The 24,379-nt window shown below is 47.8% G+C and overlaps 2 protein-coding genes across 2 annotated transcripts; both read left to right on the top strand.

Annotated features, from left to right (window-relative positions):
* Positions 1-748: 748 nt before the first annotated feature.
* Positions 749-5,922, top strand: LOC112059971 (uncharacterized). Its single transcript, XM_024107910.3, has 3 exons — positions 749-872; positions 3,139-3,522; positions 5,234-5,922. Exons 2-3 carry the CDS (start codon positions 3,152-3,154, stop codon positions 5,619-5,621), a joined length of 759 nt encoding a protein of 252 aa, XP_023963678.3. The 5' UTR covers positions 749-872; positions 3,139-3,151; the 3' UTR covers positions 5,622-5,922.
* Positions 5,923-17,041: 11,119 nt separating this feature from the next.
* LOC101940505 (cytochrome b-c1 complex subunit 10) lies at positions 17,042-23,993 on the top strand. The gene is made up of 3 exons (XM_005283828.5): positions 17,042-17,200; positions 19,160-19,302; positions 23,732-23,993. Exons 1-2 carry the CDS (start codon positions 17,097-17,099, stop codon positions 19,278-19,280), a joined length of 225 nt encoding a protein of 74 aa, XP_005283885.1. The 5' UTR covers positions 17,042-17,096; the 3' UTR covers positions 19,281-19,302; positions 23,732-23,993.
* Positions 23,994-24,379: the final 386 nt, after the last annotated feature.

The following is a 24,379-nucleotide window of genomic DNA, read 5'->3' as shown; positions in this document are numbered from 1 at the left end:
GCTACCACAGGAAAGGTAATAAGGTGGCAAAGGGGGAGGTAGGTATCATGGGATGGAGATTCAGACCTGGGCTGAGTTCCTAGCTGTGCCACCGACTTTCCTATGTGACCTTAGGCAAGTTGCTTTCCCTACCAAGGCCCTCAGTTTCCCATCTGTCCAGTGAAGATGATAATGCTTCCCCTCCTCTCGATGGGGATAGCTCCTCTGCAGTTTGTGATAATACAGTGAGTAGGGCCCTGCAAGTACTTAGTTTGAAATGTTTCTCCCGCCCTTCCCATCTCTGTGTGTCTGTGACTGTCTGGAGCAGGGCTCTGGAATTGTTTCTAGGCTACGTTTCAACTGGTAGTGCTAAGCCTATAGGGAGCTGGTGGCAGTACACGAGACCATTGGGTAGCTGTAGATAAGGTGGACGGTGGGAACTTTCCTCTCCCATCCCAACTTGGGGCCACAAGGGTTGGTCCCCGTGTAAAGGGCTGTCAGGGTAGCATGAGCGTGTGGATGTTTTTCCTTCCCCCGATGGTATCTCCCCTTCCAATTTGGGTTCATCCTCTCCAGAAGGTGTTGGAGCCCATCAGCAGTTTCCTGGACGGGTGTTGGGCGGGTCCGTGCTCCTGTTCCTCGCAGGAAGGAGATGGATGTTCCTTGCAGTGGAGTTTTACTTTCCATTTCCCCCGTTGTGTGATTTCTCAGAACTTGGATGCAGCATTAACCTTTGAGTTTTACTCTTTGCCCCCCAGCCCTTTCTAGCCAGTGTTCAGCTCACGCAGCATCTTCTCGCTACACTTCAGCAACTGCCTTCATAGGAAACAGCCGAGCTGCAGTAGCTGCTTCAGCCCAGACACGGAACCGGATCTTCTGAAAGCTGCAGGAAGGTAAAACCTGTAGAGTCCTTAGCGAGGTGACGATGTACGAATGACCCTTCTCACTCGACGGGTTTGCTGCACGTTTTCATTTCAGATCTGTGGAGACCAGCCCGTTAGTCCTGGAGCGAATTCTGAAGCTCCAATTATACAACTGCTCCAGGCACAAAGATCCCAGGGAAGTACCTTGAGGTGATGTTCTAGAGGTAGAACCGCCGTCTGGGAGGACACTGGAATGAACGGGGCTCCGGACGCGGTGTGAAACGGTGAAAGGAGCAGTAGTGCAGGGTGTATCTGAGTCACTGTTTGTTTTGTTCTCCCCTTTATTTTGGTTACTCGATGTACGTTGAGCTACCAGAGCTGCCCCTCTAAAAGCCCAGGGCGGGGCACTCGATGGAGCTGCCCGGCAAGGTCTGTGGGCAGAGTGGGCCTGTGCTGAGCGCCCGTCCTGCAGCTGCAGGGTGGCGGAGACCCCGCCTGCGGGAAGCTCCCTAAAGACAGGGCGGGACTCTGGGAACGGGGTTCTCCTAAGACAGCAAAGCCTGTCCCTCAGGAGTGTAACGCGCACCCTCGTTTCAGCCCCGCGGGGCCGTTGGGACACGGTTACGTGAGCACACGATATTTTTTCCCTGCCTGGGTCATCTGCAGAATTTAACCCCAGGATCTTCGGGTCCATAGCAAGCCCCCTCTCCCACTCGCGCTCTGGGAATGGCGGGCGGAAGAAGCCGGCGGTTACCCTGTGTGTGGGTCACCCCATGGCGGGGGGAGACGCACTCTCTGCTAGTGGGATACACGACTGTTTGTGAGACCGCTCTGCCGTGTTGTCTGTCGGGACGCCTGGGTTCTGTTCCTGGCTCGGGGAGCAGAGTGGTGTGGTGGTTACAGGCAACCTAGCCAGGCTCATTCTGAAAGGCAGAGTGGTGCAGGAGATGAGCTTTGGGCTGTCCTATTAGAGACCTGGGTTCTGTTCCTAGCTGCGCACAGTGACCTGTGTCCCCACTCAGTATCCTGTACGGTGGGCAGGGGGCGGTGGGCTGGGTGAGCACGAAGGGCTGTGAATGGCCCAGAAGTATTCATCGAGGATATGGGAAGAGCCCAGCCTCGAACTCGTAGCCTTGCAGGCTACTGCACCTCCCCCTAACCCGCAGTGTGTCTCCGGGACAGAGCCCTCTCGCTCGGCCTCAGCCGGACTTGGTATCAGAAGTGCAGGCGGGTGTGACCACGCTGCCAAATGCAGGAGTGTTGCGTGCCAGGCAGGGCCCGGGGCAGGTGTGGGTGTACAGCTGTGAAGCCAGAAGTCAAGTCAGAATCAGGTTTGGGTCTGTTGGTTCAGACCCTCGAACCCTGTACTTGGTTAAGTGGGATTTAAATGGGGCTGCTCAGGTGAGTAAGTGTTAGCGGGATCAGCGCTAAACCTCGTCCTGCACCGACATGCAGCCAGACCTGCCCTCCTTCCTCCCAGGCATCACCCCTCAGACGTCACTTACATGCCACTAGACTCAAGGGGATTACACAAGTGTCAGAGCGCCAGGATCTGGCCTTCACCCATTGTTCAGATGCAATGCTGGCCGCCTGTCGTCTGAGCTCTGCCCGTCTCGCGACACCTAACGGTCACTTCTCATCGACTGTAAGGCCAGGAGGGACCATTAGATCATCTGTGATCTTCTGCGTAGCACAGGGCAGAGAACGTCACCCAGCGATTCTCAGTGTATCTTCCAGAAAGAGGCTCCAGGCTGGATTTGTAGCACTGGGATCTAGTTGTATTAGTTCACAAGCCAGCCTGGCTTACGACTCAGAGCTGGCAGAAAGCCAAGCCATTTCCCAGACAAGCTAGGATGCCATCGAGGTCCAAAGTCGACTCATCCCTCATTATGCAATGAGAATGGACATTAAACCTAATACGTTTCCAGAGGGGGAAGTGCTCACAAGCATTTCCTTCATGTGAGATCAGTCAGAGATTCATAGATTTTAAGGCCAAGAGAGACCATTAGATCATCTAGTCTGACACCTGTATTGCGCAGGCCATTACATCCCACCCAGTTACCCCTCTGTTGAGCCCAATAACTTGTTTGGCTGAAGCAGCTTCCAGAAAGGTGGCCAGTGTGGATTTGAAGACCTCAAGAGATTGAGAATCTACCGCTTCCCTTGGTAGCTTGTTCCCATGGTTAATCATAAGAAACAGTTTTATTTTAAATCCAGAAAACTTCTTGGCTTCATCAAAATCAAGGGTTTGGGGGCAGCAGGACTGACATGATAATGATTTTCTTTTCTGCTCCAGTTTAGCATCTAAAATGTCAAGCTACATCATTCAAGTTGCCAACAACAGTAAGGGATGTGTCACCGTTGTTGTTAGTACCAATCCGGTATTACGATCGTTGAGTGAGTCTCTGGTCGTGCCTACCTACGACCTCCTCAAGTCATTCTTCACTAAGGAGGAGCTGAGAGTTTCACCAGGGGAAACGTCAGTTGTAAACGAAGTTGGTATCTTGAAAATCTTCACCTATGGAGTTGGGTTGACCGGAGCAGAATGGTACTACATTAAGGTGACAAGAGAGGATGATGAGTGGGTGGCTGTGTGTCAAACTCCTCTGCATTGCACCTGGATTGTGGATGATGACAAAATCTACCGGGAAGATAACCAGTCAATATGCAAACCATTTGGGTAAGTTGATTTTTCTCCTTCAGATTATATCACTGTAACCCAGAATCCCCAACCTCAAATCTTCAAAAACCACCAGTCAGGCCCCATGAAATCATGCAACTGGCATAACAATCATGATGAAAATGAAATGTTGTGTTCTTTTTCTTTGTCATTTGGTCTCTCAGCCCTTAGGTCTCACTCGGTTCATGTTTTCAAATATTTCTCTGCAACCATAAGAGCTAGAAACCTGCTTTCAAAACAAAATGAAAGCTGAGATTCTCATGTAATCATATGATTCCAAGAGCTGGGGCTTTCAGACAAGTACCAAATATCATGAGATTTGCAATCAAATTGTGAGAGTTGGCGATGCTGGTAACATGACTGTACATAATTTTAAAAAATCCATTCATAATCACTAATTATACACAAAATCCTACATTAAGGTTACAAGTCAGAAAATGCCAGAATTATTATTGCCTCTTCAATCTGAATTTGGCCCCCTTTTTGCATGTGCATTCTGATATAGCCTTCCACCTCATCACAGAGGAAGTCTGAGACAGAGTTAGGGACAGAACCCAGCTCCCTGGGTTCTAGTCAAATGCCTTAACACATTTCCTTTCTTTACAATTTCTGCCTCATTCACTGTCTGTTCTGTTCAGTGAACGAAGCTCTAGTCCTGTGGATAAATGGTAATCACATCATTAAGGCTGCCATGATGCATATGCACAAGGGGCTGAATTAAGGTTGCACAAGCAACCTCATTCTGCCATTTTCTAACTTCTGTGGGCGTGACTTGGCAACCTGAATAAAGTCCCTCTAAATCCCTACATACTTTCCGTATGTAATTTCCTTTGCTTTTTAAAAAATTCCATCCCATGAAGCCATACCGACGTCACTCGAAGCTATGCGGTGGGTAAGTCCTTCTGAACATTAGGCCATTTTTTGGTGCCTCATTGTGGCTTCTGGTTTTGAAAATCTTGGTCCATTTTGTTTTACTTGCTCTACATGTGAAGGACTTCAAAGGAGATTTTTTTCAAAGGCCGTTAGGTTCCCAATTCCCATAGACTTTCACTGGCAGTTAGGTGCCTAACTACCATTGGTGCCCTGGAAAATCTCCTAATATATTGAGTGTCTTATTTGTTCTCCTATGATGGAACAGTACAGAAAGGAGGGAAGGAACGGTCTTCACTCAGTCCTTCACAATCACATGTAAATCTTGGCCAGACCCCTAACCTGTGTATCTGGACCAAAGAGGCTGGTTTGGTTTTGCAAATCTTGGTCCATTAAGCTTTCGTTTGGTGTAATAAACCCCCAACCCAGGAGACTGTTAGGACCTTGCTTCAATTTTATCTAAACTACCGGACCTGGGGGTGTTTTCCCATCCTTATTATGGGCAAACCAGGGGATGGGATGGAAGGGTCGGGTTCTGGTGCCACATAATATAGTTACCTTGTTTTTGCAAGGCCACACTCAAACATCAGGGTGGTTCAGTTCTAGATCCCCTTCTGATCCGAGTCCCTCACCCTGAGGCCAGGAGATGTGTTCATATACAAGGTCCCAGTTTTGGTCCATTGCTATTTTGTCTATATTTGGTGCTTTCTCTGGAGAGTTGTAAGGTGCGGGGGGAACAGGGGTTAGCGTGTGCATGAAAACTTTGAAAGCTTCAGATTCATTAACAAAGTGCTCTTTCCATGGGCAGGACTGACACACTAATCATTTCTTTCTGATCCAGTTTTGTACCTGATAAATCCAGCTACATCATTAAAGTTACCAACAAAACCGAAGAAGTCATCAATGTTGTGGTTCACGAAGGCCTGCTAGCCCAAGTGCTGAGTCCTGAAAGAATTCTAAGCCACGTGAGAGACAGCTACTTCAACTCAGGGGTTGCAGTTGATCCAGGAAAAACAAAAACTATTAATAAAGTGAACCCCAAGAAGTTATCCTCCTACAAATCCATCGGTATTGTAGCGGGCATGGTAAATATATCAACCCATTCTATAAAGGTGAAAAGGGGTGAACAGATCGCTCAGTGTAACACCCCTTTGCATTGCACCTGGATCGTGGAGAGCCATGGAATGTGGCAAGAAAATAAACCTACAGAAGTTTACAAATTTCAATAACATGCTTTTCTCCTGCTGCTTGCTTATAAAATATCGAGAAGACGATGACCCCCAATTAATACACCTTATAAATCCATGGGGCTTCGCCAGTATTGGCTTTAAGAGCCAACACAACAGTTGTGTGTGTCCTGGTGACTAAATATGTGAGCTAATGATTTGCAACAAATAATGTATCTGACAATTTTTTTCAATTTTGAATAAATCACTTGCAAATAATTTGTCGTACTTTTTAGCTAGTTCCACCGAGTCAGTAGAATGTATTTACCACTTTTGTGACAATCGAATAAACTCTCTATGAATATATTTTTCTCCCCTTCTTTATTTCAGAGAAGCATCTAACTGTTGGCTCCAAACCTTTGGTCGTTTCTCTCTCTCACACATATGCAGTTTCTAATAGGACGAGAATGTGTGTATATTCTGAAGCCTTGTTTGCACACACAAGATTTACTGCTTCCACTGTACTGGTATAGCTTAAAGCAGTGGAGCGCCATGCATTGTGGATGCAATTATACCAGTATAAAGTTGGTGGTGCCTATACCAGTATAGCTTATTCCTATAATGGAAGGGAAATAAGCTATTAGGTATGAGGCACCACTATACCAGTATAACTGCCCCCACTGGGGGGGTTGTGCTGATTTAACTATTTTGCTAAAAAAATCACACCCTGAACCAAACCGTTACATTGGGTCAAAAGTGGCATGTGGACCAGGCCTCAGGAAGAGAAGACAAGTCAGTTCTTCAGGCTCTGGCCGGCTTCATTGTTGTCAGTGGGATCAGGCCCATCCCATTGTTTTGGGTGAATCTCAAGTTCAGCGCCAGAGGCTGCCTCGTAGGAACTGCCCCTGGTATGGGGCCACGGCCACGCCTCCCTACAGGAGTGCAGGGGGCATTGTGCCTATGGGAGGAACGACGCTGCCAGGACCTGGCCCGGAGTGCAGCTGCTGCCCCTAAGAGAGGGACAGTGTGTGCTCCCCTCTCAGGGCTGAGCCAGCCCTGCTGGTTGGTGTTGGGGGCAGCATGGCTTGGCCTCACCTCCTCCAGAGGAGAGCAACAAAAATGATTAAAGGTTTAGAAAACCTGACCTGTGAGGAAAGGCTAAAAAAAGGCATATGTAGTCTTGAGAAAAAAAGATAGAGGGGGCAACCTGATCACTGTCTTCAGGTATGTTAAGGGGTGTTATCAAGAGGACTGTGATCAGTTGTTCTCCATGTTCACTGGCGGGGAGACAAACAGTAATGGGTTTAATGTGCACCAAAGGAGGGTCATTAAACTCTGGAACGGGCTTCCAAGGGAGGTTGTGGAATCCCATCATTGAAGGTTTTTAAGAATAGATTGGAGAGACAACTGTCAGGGATGGTCTAGGTTTACTTGGTCTTGCCTCAGTGCAGGGGGCTGGACTTGATGACTTTCCAGCCCTACGTTTCTATGATTCTGTGTTGCGTATGTAACACAACTCAACACCCTGAGTAGGTCACCAGTAGGGGTGATTGAATCTGACTCTTAGGCCTGGTCTACACTACGACTTTAATTCGGATTTAGCAGCGTTAAATCGAATTAACCCTGCACCCATCCACACAACGAAGCCATTTAATTCGAAATAAAGGGCTCTTTAAATCGATTTCTGTACTCCACCCCGACGAGCGGAGTAGCACCAAAATCGATTTTATCATTTTGAATTAGGGTTAATGTGGCCGCAATTCGATGGTATTGGCCTCCGGGAGCTATCCCACAGTGCACCATTGTGACCGCTCTGGACAGCAATCTGAACTCGGATGCACTGGCCAGGTAGAGAGGAAAAGCCCCACGAACATTTGAATTTCATTTCCTGTTTGCCCAGCGTGGAGAGCACAGGTGACCGCAGATAGCTCATCAGCACAGGTAACCATGCAGGCCAATAATCGAAAAAGAGCACCAGCATGGACCGTGAGGGAGGTACTGGATCTGATCGCTGTATGGGGAGAGGATTCGGTGCTAGCAGAACTTCATTCGAAAAGACGAAATGCCAAAACTTTTGAAAAAATCTCCAAGGGCATGATGGAGAGAGGCCACAATAGGGACTCAGAGCAGTGCCGTGTGAAAGTCAAGGAGCTCAGACAAGCCTATCAAAAAAACAAAGGAGGCAAATGGTCGCTCCGGGTCAGAGCCGTGGACATGCCATTTCTACGCTGAGCTGCATGCAATTCTAGGGGGGGCCGCCACCACTACCCCACCTCTGACTATGGATTCCGAGGAGGGGGTAATCTCATCAGCCACACCTGAGGATTCTGCCGATGGGGGAGAGGAGGAGCAGGACGAGCTTGCGGAGAGCACACAGCACTCCGTTCTCCCCAACAGCCAGGATCTTTTTCTCAGCCTGACTGAAGTACCCTCCCAACCCTCCCAAGCCAGTATCCAAGACCACGACCCCATGGAAGGGACCTCAGGTGAGTTTACCTTTTAAAATATAAAACTTGTTTTAAAAGCAAGGGTTTTTAATGATTACTTTGCCCTGAGGACTTAGGATGCATTCGCAGCCAGTACAGCTACTGGAAAAGTCTGTTAATATGTCTGGGGGTGGAGCGGAAATCCTCCAGGGACATCTCCATGAAGCTCTCCTGGAGGTACTCCAAAAGCCTTGCCACAAGGTTTCTGGGCAGTGCTGCCTTATTCCGTCCTCCATGGTAGGACACTTGACCGCGCCATGCTTGCAGCAAGTAATCTGGTATCATTGCATGACAAAGCCTGGCAGCGTATGGTCTCAGTGTTTGCTGGCATTCAAGCAACATCTGTTCTTTATCTTGCTGTGTAATCCTCAGGAGAGTGATATCGCTCATGGTAACCTGGTTGAAATACGGGAATTTAATTAAGGGGACAGAGGTGGCAGTTCCTACTGGGCTGTTTGCCTGTGGCTGAAAAGAAATCCTTCCCTGCAGTTAGCCAAGCGCAGGGGGGGTGGAATTGGCTCAGAGCTTTTCGCGTTTGGCTAGCAGGGATCTTCCCTGATACCAGCCATGCGGTGGGGGGAGGGGTAAAGCGATCATCCAGAGAATTGGATGGGGGGGGTGGTTAGTTTGTTTTCTGCTGCTGAATGTTAACAGGAAAACCACAGCACTCAACGGGCTTTGCTTGGTATGTGGGAAAGGAGGGCGCAGAAGCCGAAAGACAATGGCTTACCATGGCCGCATGCAAGCCGAATTCTGTTGCCCGGACCTGCGTCTGTGATCTCTAGCAGCAAAGCCACAGGCACTCAATATTAAGAGGCAAAACGCGACCTTGCACAGAAATCACATGTGCTATGTAATGTGAATAGTGTTGGTCACCGTGAAAGAGTATAAGCATTGTTCTGCAAAATGTATCTCTTTAAAAAATTCTCTCCTTTTTTCCCTCCCTCTAGCAGCTGCAAATTCTTCAAGCCTCCCTCCTCCTGTCCCGAAGGCTATCACAGATAAGGCGTCGGAAAAAGAAGACGCGAGACGAGATGTTCGCAGAAATCATGGACTCCACCCGCAGTGACAGAACTCATCTGAATGAGTGGAAGGACACGGTTTCAAAGTATAGGAAAGAAGCCAGTAAACGTGAGGACAGGAGGGACCAACGTGAGGAGAGGAGAGACCCGCGAGATGAGAGGTGGCGGCAGGAAGATCAGACAAGGCAGGATGCAACGCTGGGGCTGCTGCATGAGCAAACAGACATGCTCCGGCGTCTGGTGGAGCTTTGGGAACGGCAGCAGGATAACAGACTGGCGCTACAGCCCCCTTCCCCATGTTCCATAGCCTCCTCACCCAGACGTGTAAGAACGCGGGTGGGGGAGGCTCCGTACACCTTCCCATTCCACCCCAGTGGACAGCCCAAGCAAAAGGCTGTCATTTTTTTAACCTTTTTTTAGTGGCCTTTTCCTTCCCACCGATCCTCCTCCCAAACCCCACCCGGGTTCCCTCCCTCTTTTTATAATCTATTAATAAAGAATAAATGATTTTTAAATGATAGTGACTTTATTTGGTTTGAAAGCAAGCTGGTGGAAGGGGGAGGGTGGGTTCCTTATAAAGAATGAGTCAATAAAGGGGGCGGGTTTTCATGAAGGAGAAACAAACAGATATTTCACACTGTAGCCTGGCCAGTCATGAAACTGGTTTTCAAAGCTTCTCTGATGCACAGCGCTTCCTGGTGTGCCCTTCTAATCGCCCTGGTGTCTGGCTGCGTGTAATCAGCAGCCAGGCGATTTGCCTCAGCCTCCCACCCCGCCATAAAGGTCTCCGCCTTACTTTCACAGAGATTGTGGAGCACACAGCAAGCAGAAATAACAATGGGGAGATTGATTTGGCTGAGGTCTGAGCGAGTCAGTAACGATCGCCAGCGACCTTTTAAACGGCCAAATGCACATTCTACCACCATTCTGCACTTGCTCAACGTATAGTTGAACAGCTCCTGACTCCTGTCCAGGCTGCCTGTGTATGGCTTCATGAGCCATGGCATTAAGGGGTAGGCTGGGTCCCCAAGAATAACTATTGGCATTTCAACATCCCCAACGGTTATTTTCTGGTCCGGGAAGTAAGTCCCTTCCTGCAGCCGTTTAAACAGAGTAGTGTTCCTGAAGACATGAGCGTCACGAACCCTTCCCGGCCAGCCCACGTTGATGTTGGTGAAATGTCCCTTGTGATCCACAAGTGCTTGCAGCACCATTGAAAAGTACCCCTTGCGGTTTATGTACTGGGTACCCTGGTGCTCCGGTGCAAAGATAGGGATATGGGTTCCATCTATCGCCCCACCACAGTTAGGGAATCCCATTGCAGCAAAGCCATCCACTATGACCTGCACATTTCCCAAAGTCACTACCTTTCGTAGCAGCAGCTCAGTGATTGCTTTGGCTACTTGCATCACAGTAGCCCCCACAGTAGATTTGCCCACTCCAAATTGATTCCCAACTGACCAGTAGCTGTCTGGCTTTGCAAGCTTCCACAGGGCTGTCGCCACTCGCTTCTCAACTGTGAGGGCTGCTCTCATCTTGGTATTCTGGCGCTTCAGGGCAGGGGAAAGCAAGTCACAAAATTCCATGAAAGTGCCCTTACGCATGCGAAAGTTCCGCAGCCACTGGGAATCATCCCACACCTGCAACACTATGCGGTCCCACCAGTCTGTGCTTGTTTCCCTTGCCCAGAATCGGCGTTCCATGGATAGAACCTGCCCCATTAACAACATGATCTCCAAAGCACCGGGGCCCGCGGTTTGACAGAATTCTGTGTCCGTGTCAGTGTCCGTGTCCATGTCCTCATCACGCTTGTTGCTGCGCTGCCGCCGCCGCTGCCTCCTCGCCTCGTTTTTCTGGTCCTGGCTCAGCATAAACTCCACGAGAACGCGCGAGGTGTTTACAATGTTCATGACTGCTGTCTTGAGCTGAGCGGGCTCCATGCTTGCCGTGGTATGGAGTCTGCAGTGTTCACCCAGGAAAAAAGGCGCGAAATGGTTGTCTGACGTCCGTTGCTTTCATGCAGGGAGGGAGGGAGGGGTGAGGCTGTACCCAGAACCACCTGCAACAATGTTTTTTGTCCTATCAGGCACTGGGATCTCAACCCAGAATTCCAATGGGTGGGGGAGACTGCGGGAACTATGGGATAGCTATGGGATACCCACAGTGCAACGCTCCAGAAATCGACGCTAGCCCCAGAACATGGACGCACACCGCCGAATTAATGTGCTTAGTGTGGCCGCGTACATTCGACTTTATACAATGTTTCCCAAATTCGAATTATATAAATTCGGATTAATCCCGTAGTGTAGACATACCCTTAAAGAGCGAGCCTCTCCGGCCTGAGCTGAAGGTCCTAGCTCTGTTAGCCAACTCTGCAGCAGGCTTATTGCCCCTTACATATGGCCCAGCTACCATTCGAGGGGGACAGAGCGCCACCCTGAGTGGGTTACACATGCACATTTACTAATGTGCTTTGTGCACAATCTAAATACATCCAGCTGTTTTATTTGGTGGGACTTGTAGATTCCTTGGTCGATTACTAGAAATGATTTAGTTTAGTTTCACCAGCAGTAAAAACCTGCCCTTGGTTGGATGTGTCACATGATGGACAGCAATAGAATCATAGAATATCAGGGCTGGAAGAGACCTCAGGAGGTCACCTAGTCCCACCCCCTGCTCAAAGCAGGACCAACCCCAACTAAATCATCCCAGCCACAGCTTTGTCAAGCCAGGCCTTAAAAACTCCTAAGGAAGGCGATTCCACCACCTCCCTAGGGAACCCATTCCAGGGCTTCACCACCCTCCTAGTGAAATAGTGTTTCCTAATATCCAACCTAGACCTCCCCCACTGCAACTTGAGACCATTGCTCCTTGTTCTGTCATCTGCTACCACTGAGAACAGCCGCGCTCCATCCTCTTTGGAACCCCCCTTCAGGTAGTTGAAGGCTGGTATCAAATCCCACCTCTCTTCTCTTCTGCAGACTAAATAACCCCAGTTCCCTCAGCCTCTCCTCATAAGTCATGTGCTCAGCCCCTAATCATTTTCATTGCCCTCCCCTGGACTCTCCAATTTGTCCACATCCCTTCTGTAGTGGGGGGACCAAAACTGGGCGCAATACTCCACGTGTGGCCGCACCAGTGCCGAATAGAGGGGAATAATCACTTCCCTCAATCTGCTGGCAATGCTCCTACTAATACAGCCCAATATGCCATTGGCCTTCTCATCAACGAGGACACACTGATGACTCATATCCAGCTTCTCGTCCACTGTAATCTCCAGGTCCTTTTCTGCAGAACTGCTGCTTAGCCAGTCAGTCCCCAGCCTGTAGCGGTGCATGGGATTCTTCCTTCCTAAGTGCAGGACTCTGCACTTGTCCTTGTTGAACCTCATCAGATTGCTTTTGGCCTAATCCTCCAATTTGTCTAGGTCACTCTGGACCCTATCCCTACTCTCCAGCGTATCTACCTCTCCCCCCAGCTTAATGTCATCTGTGAACTTGCTGAGGGTGCAATTCATCCCATTATCCAGATCATTAATAAAGATGTTGAACAAAACTGGCCCCATGACCAACCCCTGGGGCACTCTGCTTAATACCAGCTGCCAACTAGACATCGAGCCATTGATTGCTACCCGTTGAGCCCAACAATCCAGCCAACTTTCTATCCACCTTATAGTCCATTCATCCAATCCATACTTCTTTAACTTGCTGGCAAGAATACTGTGGGAGACCGTATCAAAAGCTTTGCTAAAGTCAAGGTATATCACAGTCACCGCATTCCCCATATCCACAGAGCCAGTTAGCTCATCGTAGAAGGCAATCAGGTTGGTCAGGCATGACTTGCCCTTGGTGAATCCATGTTGACTGTTCCTGATCACCTTCCTCTCCTCCAAGTGCTTCAAAATGGATTCCTTGAGGACTTGCTCCATGATTTTGCCAGGGACTGACATGAGGCTGACCGGTCTGTAGTTCCCCAGGTTCTCTTTCTTCCCTTTTTAAAATATGGGCACTATATTTGCCTTTTTCCAATTGTCCAAGACCTCCCCCGATCACCATGAGTTTTCAAAGATAATGGCCAATGGCTCTGAAATCACATCAGCCAACTCCCTCAGCACCCTCGGATGCATTGCATCTGGCCCCATGGACTCATGCACGTACAGCTTTTCTAAATAGTCCTTAACCCAGAGGTGGGCAAACTATGGACTGTGGGCTGAATCTGGCCTGTGAGATGTTTTAAGCCGGGCCGTGAGCTCCTGCTGGGGAGCGGGGTCTGGGGCTTGCCCTGCTCCGGCGCTCCAGCCGGGGCACCGGGTCGGGGGCTGTGCCACGCGGCTCGGCCCCGCTCCACACGGAACACCGGGTCGAGGGCCGCATCACGCGGCTTGGCCCCACACCAGGTGGGGACTGCACCATGCTCCTTGGCCCCGCTCCAGCTCAGGGGCCGGGTCGGGGGCCACACCACACAGCTCGGCCCTGCTCCAGCGCTCCAGCTGGGGCGCCGGGGCAGGAGACGCACCATGCAGCTCCTGGAAGCAGCTGCATGGCCCCGCTCTGGCAGGGTCGGGGGCCGCTCCACGGATAGGAGCCAGAGAAGGGACATGTCCTCACCCCAATCCCAATTTTTTGAGCATTCATGGCCCGCCATACAATTTCTATTCTCCAATGTGGCCCTCAAGCCAAAAAGTTTGCCCACCCCTGCCTTAACCTGTTCTTTCACCCCTGAGGGCTGCTCACCTCCTCCCCATGCTGTGCTGCCCAGTGCAATAGTCTCGAAGCTGACCTTGTCTGTGAAGACCGAGGCAAAAAAAGCATTGAGTACTAAAGCTTTTTCCACATCATCTGTCACTAGGTTGCCTCCCCCATTCAGTAAGGGGCCCACACTTTCCCTGACCACCTTCTTGTTGCTAACATACCTGTAGAAACCCTTCTTGTTACCCTTCACATCCCTTGCTAGCTGCAATTCCAATTGTGCTTTGGCCTTCCTGATTACACCCCTGCAGGCTCAAGCAATATTTTGATACTCCTCCCTAGTCATCTGACCAAATTTCCACTTCTTGTAAGCTTCCTTTTTGTGTTTAAGCTCACCGAAGATTTCTCTGTTAAACCCAGCTGGTCTCCTGCCATATTTGCTATTCTTTCTACACATCAGGATGGTTTGTTCCTGCACCCTCAATAAGTCTTCTTTAAAATACAGCCAGCTCTCCTGGACTCCTTTCTCCCTCATATTAGCCTCCCAGGGGATCCTGCCCATCAGTTCCATGACTGAGTCAAAGTCTGGTTTTCTGAAATCCAGGGTCTGTATTCTGCTGGTCTCCTTTCTTCCTTTCGTCAGGATCCTGAACTCGAGCATCTCATGGTCCCTGCTGCCCAGGTTGCCATCCACTTCTATGTCCCCTACCAATTCTTCCCTGTTTGTGAGCAGCAGGACAAGAAGATCATGGCCCCTAGTTGGTTCTTCCAGCACCTGCACCAGGAAGTTGTCCCCAACACACTCCAAAAACTTCCTGGATTGTCTGTGCACTGCTGTATTGCTCTCCCAGCAGATGTCAGGGTGATTGAAGTCCCCCATGAGAACCAGGGCCTGTAATCTGGAAACTTCTGTTAATTGTCCAAAGAAAGTCTCGTCTACCTCATCCTCCTGGTCTGATGGTCTACAGGAGACGCCCACCACGACATCACCCTTGTTGCTCTCAACTCTAAACTTAACCCAAAGACACTCAACAAGCTTTTCTCCAGTTTCATACTGGAGCTCTGAGCAATCATACTGTTCTCTTACATACAGTGCAACTTCTTCACCTTTTCTCCCCCGCCTGTCCTTCCTGAACAATTTATACCATCCATGACAATACTCCAGTCATGTGAGTTCCCCTACCAAGTCTGTTATTCCAATCACATCATAGTTCCTTGACTGTGCCAGGACTTCCAATTCTTCCTGCTTGTTTCCCAGGCTTCTTGCGTTCATGTACAGGTACCTAAGTTAACTAGCTGATTGCCCTACTTTCTCAGTATGAATCAGGCGGCCTCCCCTATTGCACTCTCCTCCTTGTGCTTCCTCCCGGTATCCCACTTACCTCAGGGCTTAGGTCTCCATCCCCCGGCGAACCTAGTTTAAAGCCCTATTCACTAGGTTAGCAAGCTTGCCTACAAAGATGCTCTTCCCCCTCTTCGTTAGGTGGATCCCATCTCTTCCTCGCAATCCTTTCTGAAACAACATGCCATGGTCAAAGAATCCAAAGCACTCTCTCCGACACCACCTGAGCAACCACGCATTTAATTCCACAATTCGATGGTCCCTACCTGGGCCTTTTCCTTCAACAAGGAGGATGGACGAGAACATGACTTGCGCCTCAAACTCCTTTATCCTTCTTCCCAGAGCAGTACCTGCTCAAGGTCATTCTTGGTAGCATCATTGGTGCCCATGTGGAGAAGTACGAAGGGGTAGCAGTCTGAGGGCTTGATCAGTCTCGGCAGACACTCCATCACATCCTGAATTATAGCTCCAGGCAAGCAGCACACTTCTTGAGTTTCCCGGTCTGGACTGCGGATGGATGACTCCATCCCCCTTAGGAGGGAATCCTCGACCGCCATCACCTGTCTCCTCCTCTTGGGAGTGGTGGTCATGGAACCCCCATCCCTAGGACAATGCATCCCATACCTTCCGGTCGATAGGGTCCCCTGCTGATCCCTTCCCTCAGATGACTCTTCCAAACTATTCGCGGCTGTAGTACCTGGGCAGAGAGCCTGAAAACAGTTTTCTGCCTCTAGCTGCATTGGGGTACATGGGTTCTCCTCTTTCTTCTTCTGGAGGTCACATGCTACCAATTTTCTACCCCCCCCCCCCAAAAAAAAGATTTGGTTAAATTATGTCTGGTTGACTAGATGAACTACCCAGAGAAAGGGATTTGCCTGGGGTGGGATATGGCCATGAGGGAATTTTCATAACAGCAAGTCCTGAGGGTGGTACCCGAGAGGGAACAGGGCTAATAGGGTGTAGCCATGGCAGTAGGAAGGGAAGGGGAGGAGATGTGACTGCAGTTCAGAGAAGAGGGCATAGGCAATGGGCGATCGGGAAAGTGACTTTGGCCCCACGTGAGGGGAGATGACATCAGTTTGGGGAGGAGGGTTTAGTTAACAGGAGTGGGGATTCACCTAATCAGAGACAGTGATGCTGGATGTGATTCTGATGGGCCCAAGGTTATTGGGGTTGGCATGTCCGATCAATTGATGCGATGTGTGAGAAGTGGCCGCACTCTGGTTATTTGGAGAGCAATACAGCCAACCTCAGGAGATCAAAACTCATGAGCCAAACCCCAAATAGCTTAATTTCAGGATTTTTTTAAAAAAGACTATATTGGTTGCTGAACTCCCCCGCCCATCCCCAGTGTGTGGGACAATCAGCGCTGCCCCCTCTGGCAAATATATTGGGCGGGTGATTTTGGCCCCTGCTGCAGGAGCTCTCACCCCCACATCTGCCCAGTAATGAATTCTGTCCCCAACCTTCACGTCAACCCTATTCATCACCACCCCCCCCCCAAATTCCAACATGAGTCCCCCATCAGTTCAGCCTCCAGCCTCAACTCTGCTCCTCCTAGGATTCTTCACCCCTGCTCTCCCAGGCCTGGGGGGCTGCAGTGGCATCCCCTCCTCCCCTTCCAGGCTGGTGGGGGGGGGGGCAGCTCCAGGGTTTTTTTCACTCTTTTCGGCCCCTTTCCAGGCCAGGTGCTGAATGGCATGGGGGAGCAGGGAGCCATCCTGACCCCGTTGCTCACAGGAGGGAGGGGGCCTGCATCTGAAGAAGTGAGGTTTTTACCCACGAAAGCTTATGCCCAAGTAAATGGGTTAGTCTGTAAGGTGCCACCAGACTCCTTGTTGTTATTTCTGATCAGGCGGCGTCAAGGGCGGCCCTGCCCAGCCGGGGGTGGGCGCAAGGGCGGGCGGGGTCCTTCACGGCTCTGCGGCGCAGGGCCCAGACGTTCAGGCAGCCGCTAGGGCAGGCAGGGCGGGTCCTGCGTGGGGCCACGTCGCGGGCGCATGCGTAGACGGGGTGACTTTGAGGCCGGCGGCCGAGGCTGGGCTGGGAGCAGGATGCTGAACAAGCTCATGGGGCCCCGCTACGCCCAGCTGCTCCGGAACTGGTGAGCCCCCCCCCTCCCCCGGGGACCCCCTGTCACTTCCCTGGGGCCTGTCTGGAGCCGCTGCGGGGGGCTGGGCACGAGTCCCCCAGGCCCATCCCCGTCTCGCGGCTGCGGGGTGGCGGGTCCGGGGCAGAGCGGGTGTGACCAGCCCGCGCCCGCCTCCCGCTCTGCAGTTCGCTTCTCGGGGCAGAGAGCGGAGGTGAAAGACCAGGAGAAGCGGTTAGAGCCCGGCTGGTCATTGGGCAGCGACCCGGGGAGAGGTTGAGATAAAAGAGAAAATCTAAACTGGATGTGCTAAAAAAAAAATTGTACGAGGGATGCAGCGTTCCCCGGAGATGACAGGAAGCGCTGATAAGTGAGGTCGAGTCATGACTCTCAAACTCCGCCACCTTGGTGTCTGTTGGCAAAGACTGATGGGCAGATTGGGTAGCCTGCTAATTTAAAGTACTTGATACACCTGATGCTGTTTCTTAATTTAGTTTCTAGCACAGGGGTGGGCAATAACTTTTGCAGGGGGGGCCACCCCACAAATGTTGGTAAGTTGTCACGGGCTGCACGTTTCTGCCATATTAATGGGCTCTGGGAGGGAGTTTGGTGCAGGAGGGGGTCTGGGCTGGGGCATGGGATGGGGGTGAAAGGTGCATGCTCTGGCCGGGAGGTGCTTACCACCGACAGCTCCCGGCTGCTGCTGGCATGTCTCTGCGTGCCTCTTGGCAGGGGGGCAGTGGGTCTCCATGAGCTGCCTGCGCCCACAAGCACTGTCCCCGCAGCTCCCATTGGTTTCCGGTGTTGGGGGTGGGGGCAGCGCGCAGAGACGCCTCCCTCCCCCCCACGTGGGGCACGCAGAGCTGGCCGGTTCCGGGAGCGGAGTGGGGCCATGGCAGGCAGGCTACCTGCCTGAGCGCCCTCTGCACCGTTGGACTTTTAGTGGCCCAGAGATCGTGAGGGGGCAGCCAAAGAGCTGGCGGGCTGGACAGAAATGTTAGACGGGCCAGATCTGGCCCACCCCTGTTCTAGAATGTGGTCAGAGCTGCTAATTTGAAGTGAGGGGAAAATTACAGGCAATTTTGCTATTGTCAGTGTCCTGACGTATTCTGAAACAACTCTACTTCTTTTAGTTCAGCTAATATAAGTCCTGGCTCCAGTTCTAAATATGCTACCCAGCTAACATTGAGTGAGCCAAACTGTGCGTTAAATAGGCTAAAACGTAGTTTCCTAACCCTAGCTTTCTCTCTGCCTAAGGTACAACACATTTCAAACAGAAATTATTTTGAGGAAGTTCCGTGTTATGCCGGAGGTTAGACTAGATGATCACGGTAGTATCATCTAGCCTTAGAATCTATGAACGTCTAACCATGTTGAAATATAATTTGGCCCAGACTGTTTTCTGGCTTGATCATCTCTAGCGAGATGCAGGGATTTAGATATTCCTGTACAATGTTTCCAACCCAAACCCTGCAGTGCTGGGCTAGTGTAGGAGAACCAGAAACTGACTACAAATAAGCATGACAAGGTGGGTGAGATAATATCTTTTATTGGACCAACTTCTGTTGGTGAGAGAGACAACTTTGTCTGTCTAACATTCTGGGACCGACATGGCTACAACACCACTGCATACAGATAAGTATGGGCCAGCAGAAATAAACCAAGCTGAGTGGACTGTAAATAGTGGGGGGGGGAGCAGAAATGATACACAGATAAGGGCACTATTTCTAATTTTCTAGCATCAGGTTAAGCGTAACCCTGAGGGAGAATCAGGGTTAGAAGGGACCGCAAGGGTTATCTGTCTACCCCCCTGCCAAGATGCAGGTAGACTTGGGTCTAACTGTGTGACTTTCTCTTCAAGATTGCAGCTAAAATTCCTTCTTGAGTAAACAGCTTTGGCAGGTGCTTATTGCTAAAGAAGCTGACAAACATTTAGATATGTAGAAGAGGCGTGGTTGTGTCTGTGTTCTACAGGACCCCCACATTGACCACATGGGGCACCGTAGGCGCTGTGGGATTGGTGTGGGCGACAGACTGGAGACTGATCCTTGACTATGTTCCCTACATTAATGGCAAGTTTAAGAAAGATGATTAAGCTGCTGCTCTTCCCTCTAATGGTAAGTTTTTTTTGTCCTGTACTTATCAGAAATAACATGCATTCATTTTATTGTTACATGCCATTTGATGTGACCTCCAATATAGAATCCAGCAATTTGAAACTCAATATTCTGTCCAAAAGCTAGTCCCCAAAGAGAACTGTTGCACTTTATCATGTAATTGTCTTTCTGGTACTGAAAGTAAGAAATGGCATCATGACAATAATCTTGATAAGAACTTGCCCAGCTCAGATATGCTATCAGTGTACCTTAGTAGAAACTAGCCAGTTTCATTTTAGATTACATTATTACATTCTTTTAAATTGCATTATTTTTCAGAGTGAGCCAGTGTGGTCTAGTGGATTTTTATCAGCGTAAGTGTTACCAGCTGTAAAATAGAGAATACATATATCACAAGGGAGTTGGCAGGATTAATTAACACTTTATAGCTTCTAAGTGCTATACAACTTCTACACAGGAGCTCGTAGTAATCACAAGTCTCTTTGTAACGTGCTATTCTGAGAAATATGTGCATTGCATGTTCTGAGCTGATGTGTATTTAACTTCCTCACCCTATCCATCTCTTTCAGTTCCTACAGTACTGAATGGAGTAGCTTGAAAGTTTTAGAACTTAGGAAAGAAATAGAAACAAATGAATTTATTTATAGAATTGAAAGTAATTCAGGACAGTATTAGCCAAATGCCTTATAAAAAAAAACAGAACTGTTGTTCCATATTGCAACAAATTAGAGGTCACTACATCTATTTGTGGATATCAAAGCTAGGATTCAGGATCTGGTTAGAGACTGAGGTTTAGCAATACACATACCTAGTAAGAAGACTGTGTTGGTAAATACATTCCTATTGTATCAATTCATGGGATTAAAATAATCTCTTCAAAGTACAATTTCTGTGTTGTTGTTGTAGGGCTTCTTTTAATAGACCCATTTGCCTCTAGTCTTGGCTAGAAGACCTTAAAGGTATAATCAGCTTCCTGGACAGGGACAACGTGGATACGTTTTTCCAGTTAAAAGCTCTTTATTTCATATAACATACTAAGAGATGGAAAAGAAACATGCTTCACTTAAGCTTTTACAGCATATTGACCATTCTTGGCCATTGACTGACACGCCATAAATCTAAAGCAGTGTTTCCCAACTGATGGGTCACAAAAGGCAATCAAGGGGGTTGTGAGACATTGAACGTTTTCTTGCAATCTAAAGCAAAGAAAGTCTCTCTCCCTGCACACACTTCCATAGCAAGCAACCTTTTGGAACACATGCAAATTATGTAGGTTTAATGTTGTCACAATATTTATTCTTTTTTTATAGTAAAGGTATTGTGAACATTTCTCTTGGAATAAGCAATCACCAACCTGAAAAGGTTGAGAAACAGTGGTCTGGGGGGAGTTCGGCATCATGGTATTTATTTCAATGTGTATTTATAGTGCTTGATCCTATGGCATCTTGAGAGAATCTCCTTTTATTAAACACTATTGATTGTGAGAGGATTTGAGAGTCTGAAAACACAGAACACATTAGAAACTAGAAAAAATTGCCTTTTTTCTTTAAAAGGAAAATCTTCTCCTTTGTCAGAGGTATTTGTAAGAGAGAATGGTTCATTTTTGTGCATTCCCCTATGTCAAAACATTTAACAAAAGTGCAAGTTCCATTAGCAGCTTCCTGGGGGGAAAAAGACACCACTCCATAATGGGGGCTAGAGTGTTAATGTGGGATTAATTTATTTATGAAAGTTGATAAATTGCTCTAGGAAACTTAGTGCATTAACATTCACAGTCACTTGCTATCCTAACTGCTAAGCCTGTTAATGGAAATGCTCTAAAGTTGGGCTGCAGTACCTAATTTATGTAATAAGCCTTTACTCCGTTTAAAAAAAGGGTGTTGGGCAGTAAATACGTGGAAGTGGGTGAATGTGAATTATGGTTTCAGGAACATGTTAAATAATGGCATTCACATGGGTCATATTCAACTCCTATTATACATGTTGTATTTAGAAAGAGAAGAGTGATCTACAGTTGTAAGAATAGGGAGAAATTGGTTGTGAATCTGAAAGTGGAAGGGAATTTGGGTGAAAGTGATCATGAAATTACAGATTTCATGATTTCTAATTAAAGGAATGAGCAAGAGCAGCAGTATAAGGACAATGGACTTCAAAAAACCAGACTTTAACAAACACAGAGAACTGGTAGGTAAGATCCTATGGGGAGCAAATGTAAAGGATAAAGGAGTTCAGGAGAGCTGGCAGTCTCTAGGACATTAAGCACACAACTCAAAACCACACCTATGTGAAGGAAAGATAAGAATAGAGGCCAATGTGACTCCATCAGGAGTGCCTTAATGACCTGAAAATCAAAAAGGAATCCTACAAAAGGTGGAAACACTGACAAATTGCTAAGGAGGAGTATAAAAGAATAGCACACGCATGTAAGGACAAAATGAGTTAGACCTAGCAAGGGACATAAAAGGCAATAAGAAAAGGTAATTTAAATACACTAAGAGCAAGAGAATGATGAAGGAAAGTATAGGCCCTCTCTCTACTTAACAGGGAATGAGAGCTAATAACCAATGACCTCAAGAAGGTTGAGGTGTTTAATGCCTATTTTGTTTCAGCCATCACTAAAAAGGTTAATAGTGACCAGATACTCGACAATAAGAGGAACGAACACAAACTCCAAAATAGAGAGAGAGAAAGGCTAAAGAATATTTAGATAAGTTAGATGTATTCAGGTCAGCAGGGTCTGATGAAATTCATCTTAGGGTACTTAAGGAATTAGCTTGAAGCAATCTCAGAACTACTGGCAATTATCTTTGAGAACTCATGGTGGATGGGTGAGGTTCCAGAGGACTATCTTCTAAAAGGGGGAACAAAGAGGGCTTTAGGAATTATAGAACAGTCAGGCTAACATTAATAAGTGGAAAGATATTGGAACAAATTATTAAACCATCAATTTGTAAGCACCTAGATGATAGAGTTATAGGAAATAGCCAACATGGATTTGTCAGGAATAAATCATGCCAAACACCCTTATTTCCTTCTTCGGAGGACTAGCCTATTAGATCGGGGGAAGCTGTAGACAGGATATGTCTTGATTTTAGTAAGGCTTTTGACACAGTCCCGCATGATATTCTCATAAGCAAGCAAGCTAGCTGGTGAAGTGTGGTCTAGATGAAGTTACTATAAGATGGGTGCACAACTGGTTGAAAGACCATGTTCAAAGAATAGTGATCAATGATTTTCTATCAAACAGGGCGGACATACATAGTGTGGTCCCACAGTGGTCAGTCCTGGGTCCAGTACTAGTCAATATTTTCATTAATGAGTTCGATAATGGAGTGGAGAGTATGGTTATAACATTTGCAAGTGACATCAAGCTTGGAGGGGTTGCTAGTATTTTGGAGGATAGGATTAGAATTAAGAAGAACCTTGATAAATTGGAGTATTGGTCTGAAATCAGCGAGATGAAATTCAATAAAGATAAGTGCAAAGGTATTAAGGAATGAAAAATCAAATGCACAATTACCAAATTGGGAATAACTGGCTTGGTGGTAGTACTGCTGAAAAGAATCTGGGTGTTATAGTGGCTCACAAATCAAATGAGTCAACAATGTGATGCAGTTGTGAAAAAGGCTACTATGATTCTGGGTTGTATTAACAGCAGTGTTGTATGTAAGACAAAGGAGGTAATTGTTCTGCTCTGCTCAGCACCGGTGAGGCCTCAGCTGGCGTACTGTGTCCAGTTCTGGGTGACACACTTTAGGAAAGATGTGGACAAACTGGAAAGAGTCCAGATATAATAAAAGGTCTGAAATCAGACTTACTGGGATAAGTTTTAGAAAACTGGGCATGTTTAGTCTTGAGGAAAGAAGACTTAAGTGGGCCCTGGTAACTTATTTTCAAATATGTTAAGGGCTGTTATATAGAGGACTGTGATCATTTGTTCTGGCTGCTGAAGGTAGGGCAAGAAGTAATGGGTTTAATCTGCAGTAAGGGAGACTTGGGTTAGATATTAGGGAAAATCTTTCTATTTATAAGGGTAGTTAAGTTCTGGAATAGGCTTCCAAGCAAAGTTGTGGAATCCCTACATTGGAGATTTTCAAGAACAGGTTCGGTCTGTCAGGGATGGTCTATGTTTACTTGTTCCTGCCTCAGTGTGGGGTAGGACTTGATGAGCTTTTGAGGTCCCTTCCAGCCCTTTCTAGGATTCTACGATATCAAAGCAAACAGGGCACCTATCTGGTTCCATATCGTCATTAAACAGACTTTTAAAATAGCGACATAGCTGTACTTCTTGTTTCCCTTACTTGTCTGTGAGTCACTAGAAACTCCTTGTGCATGGATCTCTGAATTTTCAGATCTTACAGTCTTTTGCACTGGCTGCCATGACACTTTGCAGGAAGTGTTGCTTATTAACTGTTTGTTTTTATTGTAGGAAGCATTTATGGGCTGGACTGGGTGTATTGGATCCATTCTTCCTTTCGAAGACCCTAGTCTGATGTGAATTTGAAATGCTCATTGTGGACTTCAGGAGAGGCTGTGATGTTACTTTATCTTCTACTGAACAATCAAATTTAATTTAACATACTGGCTGCACAAATGTGTGAACTTGCTTCCGGGTCACTTTCACAAGCGGTCTCGTTCTGATGGGCTGAATTCATAAAACAGATGTACAAAATAAATCATAAACTGAATAACTTTTGTGATAAATGTTTACCTTTTTCCTCTTGGAAGCTGTTCTAAAGAATGAAATCTCCTTTGGGCTGCATATTACCAGCCTTTGGCATCTCACTTGGGTTATGTTGTGTATGTTAAACTTATTGCATTCGTGAGTCATAAATTTATGAGAAATGACTCTGGTCCTCAAACCATTATTGCAGTAACCTGGAACCAATACCTGTGGACTCCTCTAATTGTTAACTTTCCATAATTAATGCTGTAAAGTAGCATAACAATCGATTCCACTGACTTAGTGTAGATAACTTAAACTTCACTATCCTACTGGCTATTTCAATACAACTAAATTGATTTAGTGTACCTTACCTTGTGAAAAATAAATTTGAGGGAACAATGTAATACCAGA

The sequence above is a fragment of the Chrysemys picta genome, chromosome 25, assembly GCF_011386835.1.
Source record: "Chrysemys picta bellii isolate R12L10 chromosome 25, ASM1138683v2, whole genome shotgun sequence".
In the NCBI taxonomy this organism is placed as follows: Eukaryota; Metazoa; Chordata; order Testudines; family Emydidae; genus Chrysemys; species Chrysemys picta.
The sequence above is the reverse complement of the archived record's forward strand: the minus strand, read 5'-3'. Positions and strand labels throughout refer to the sequence as shown.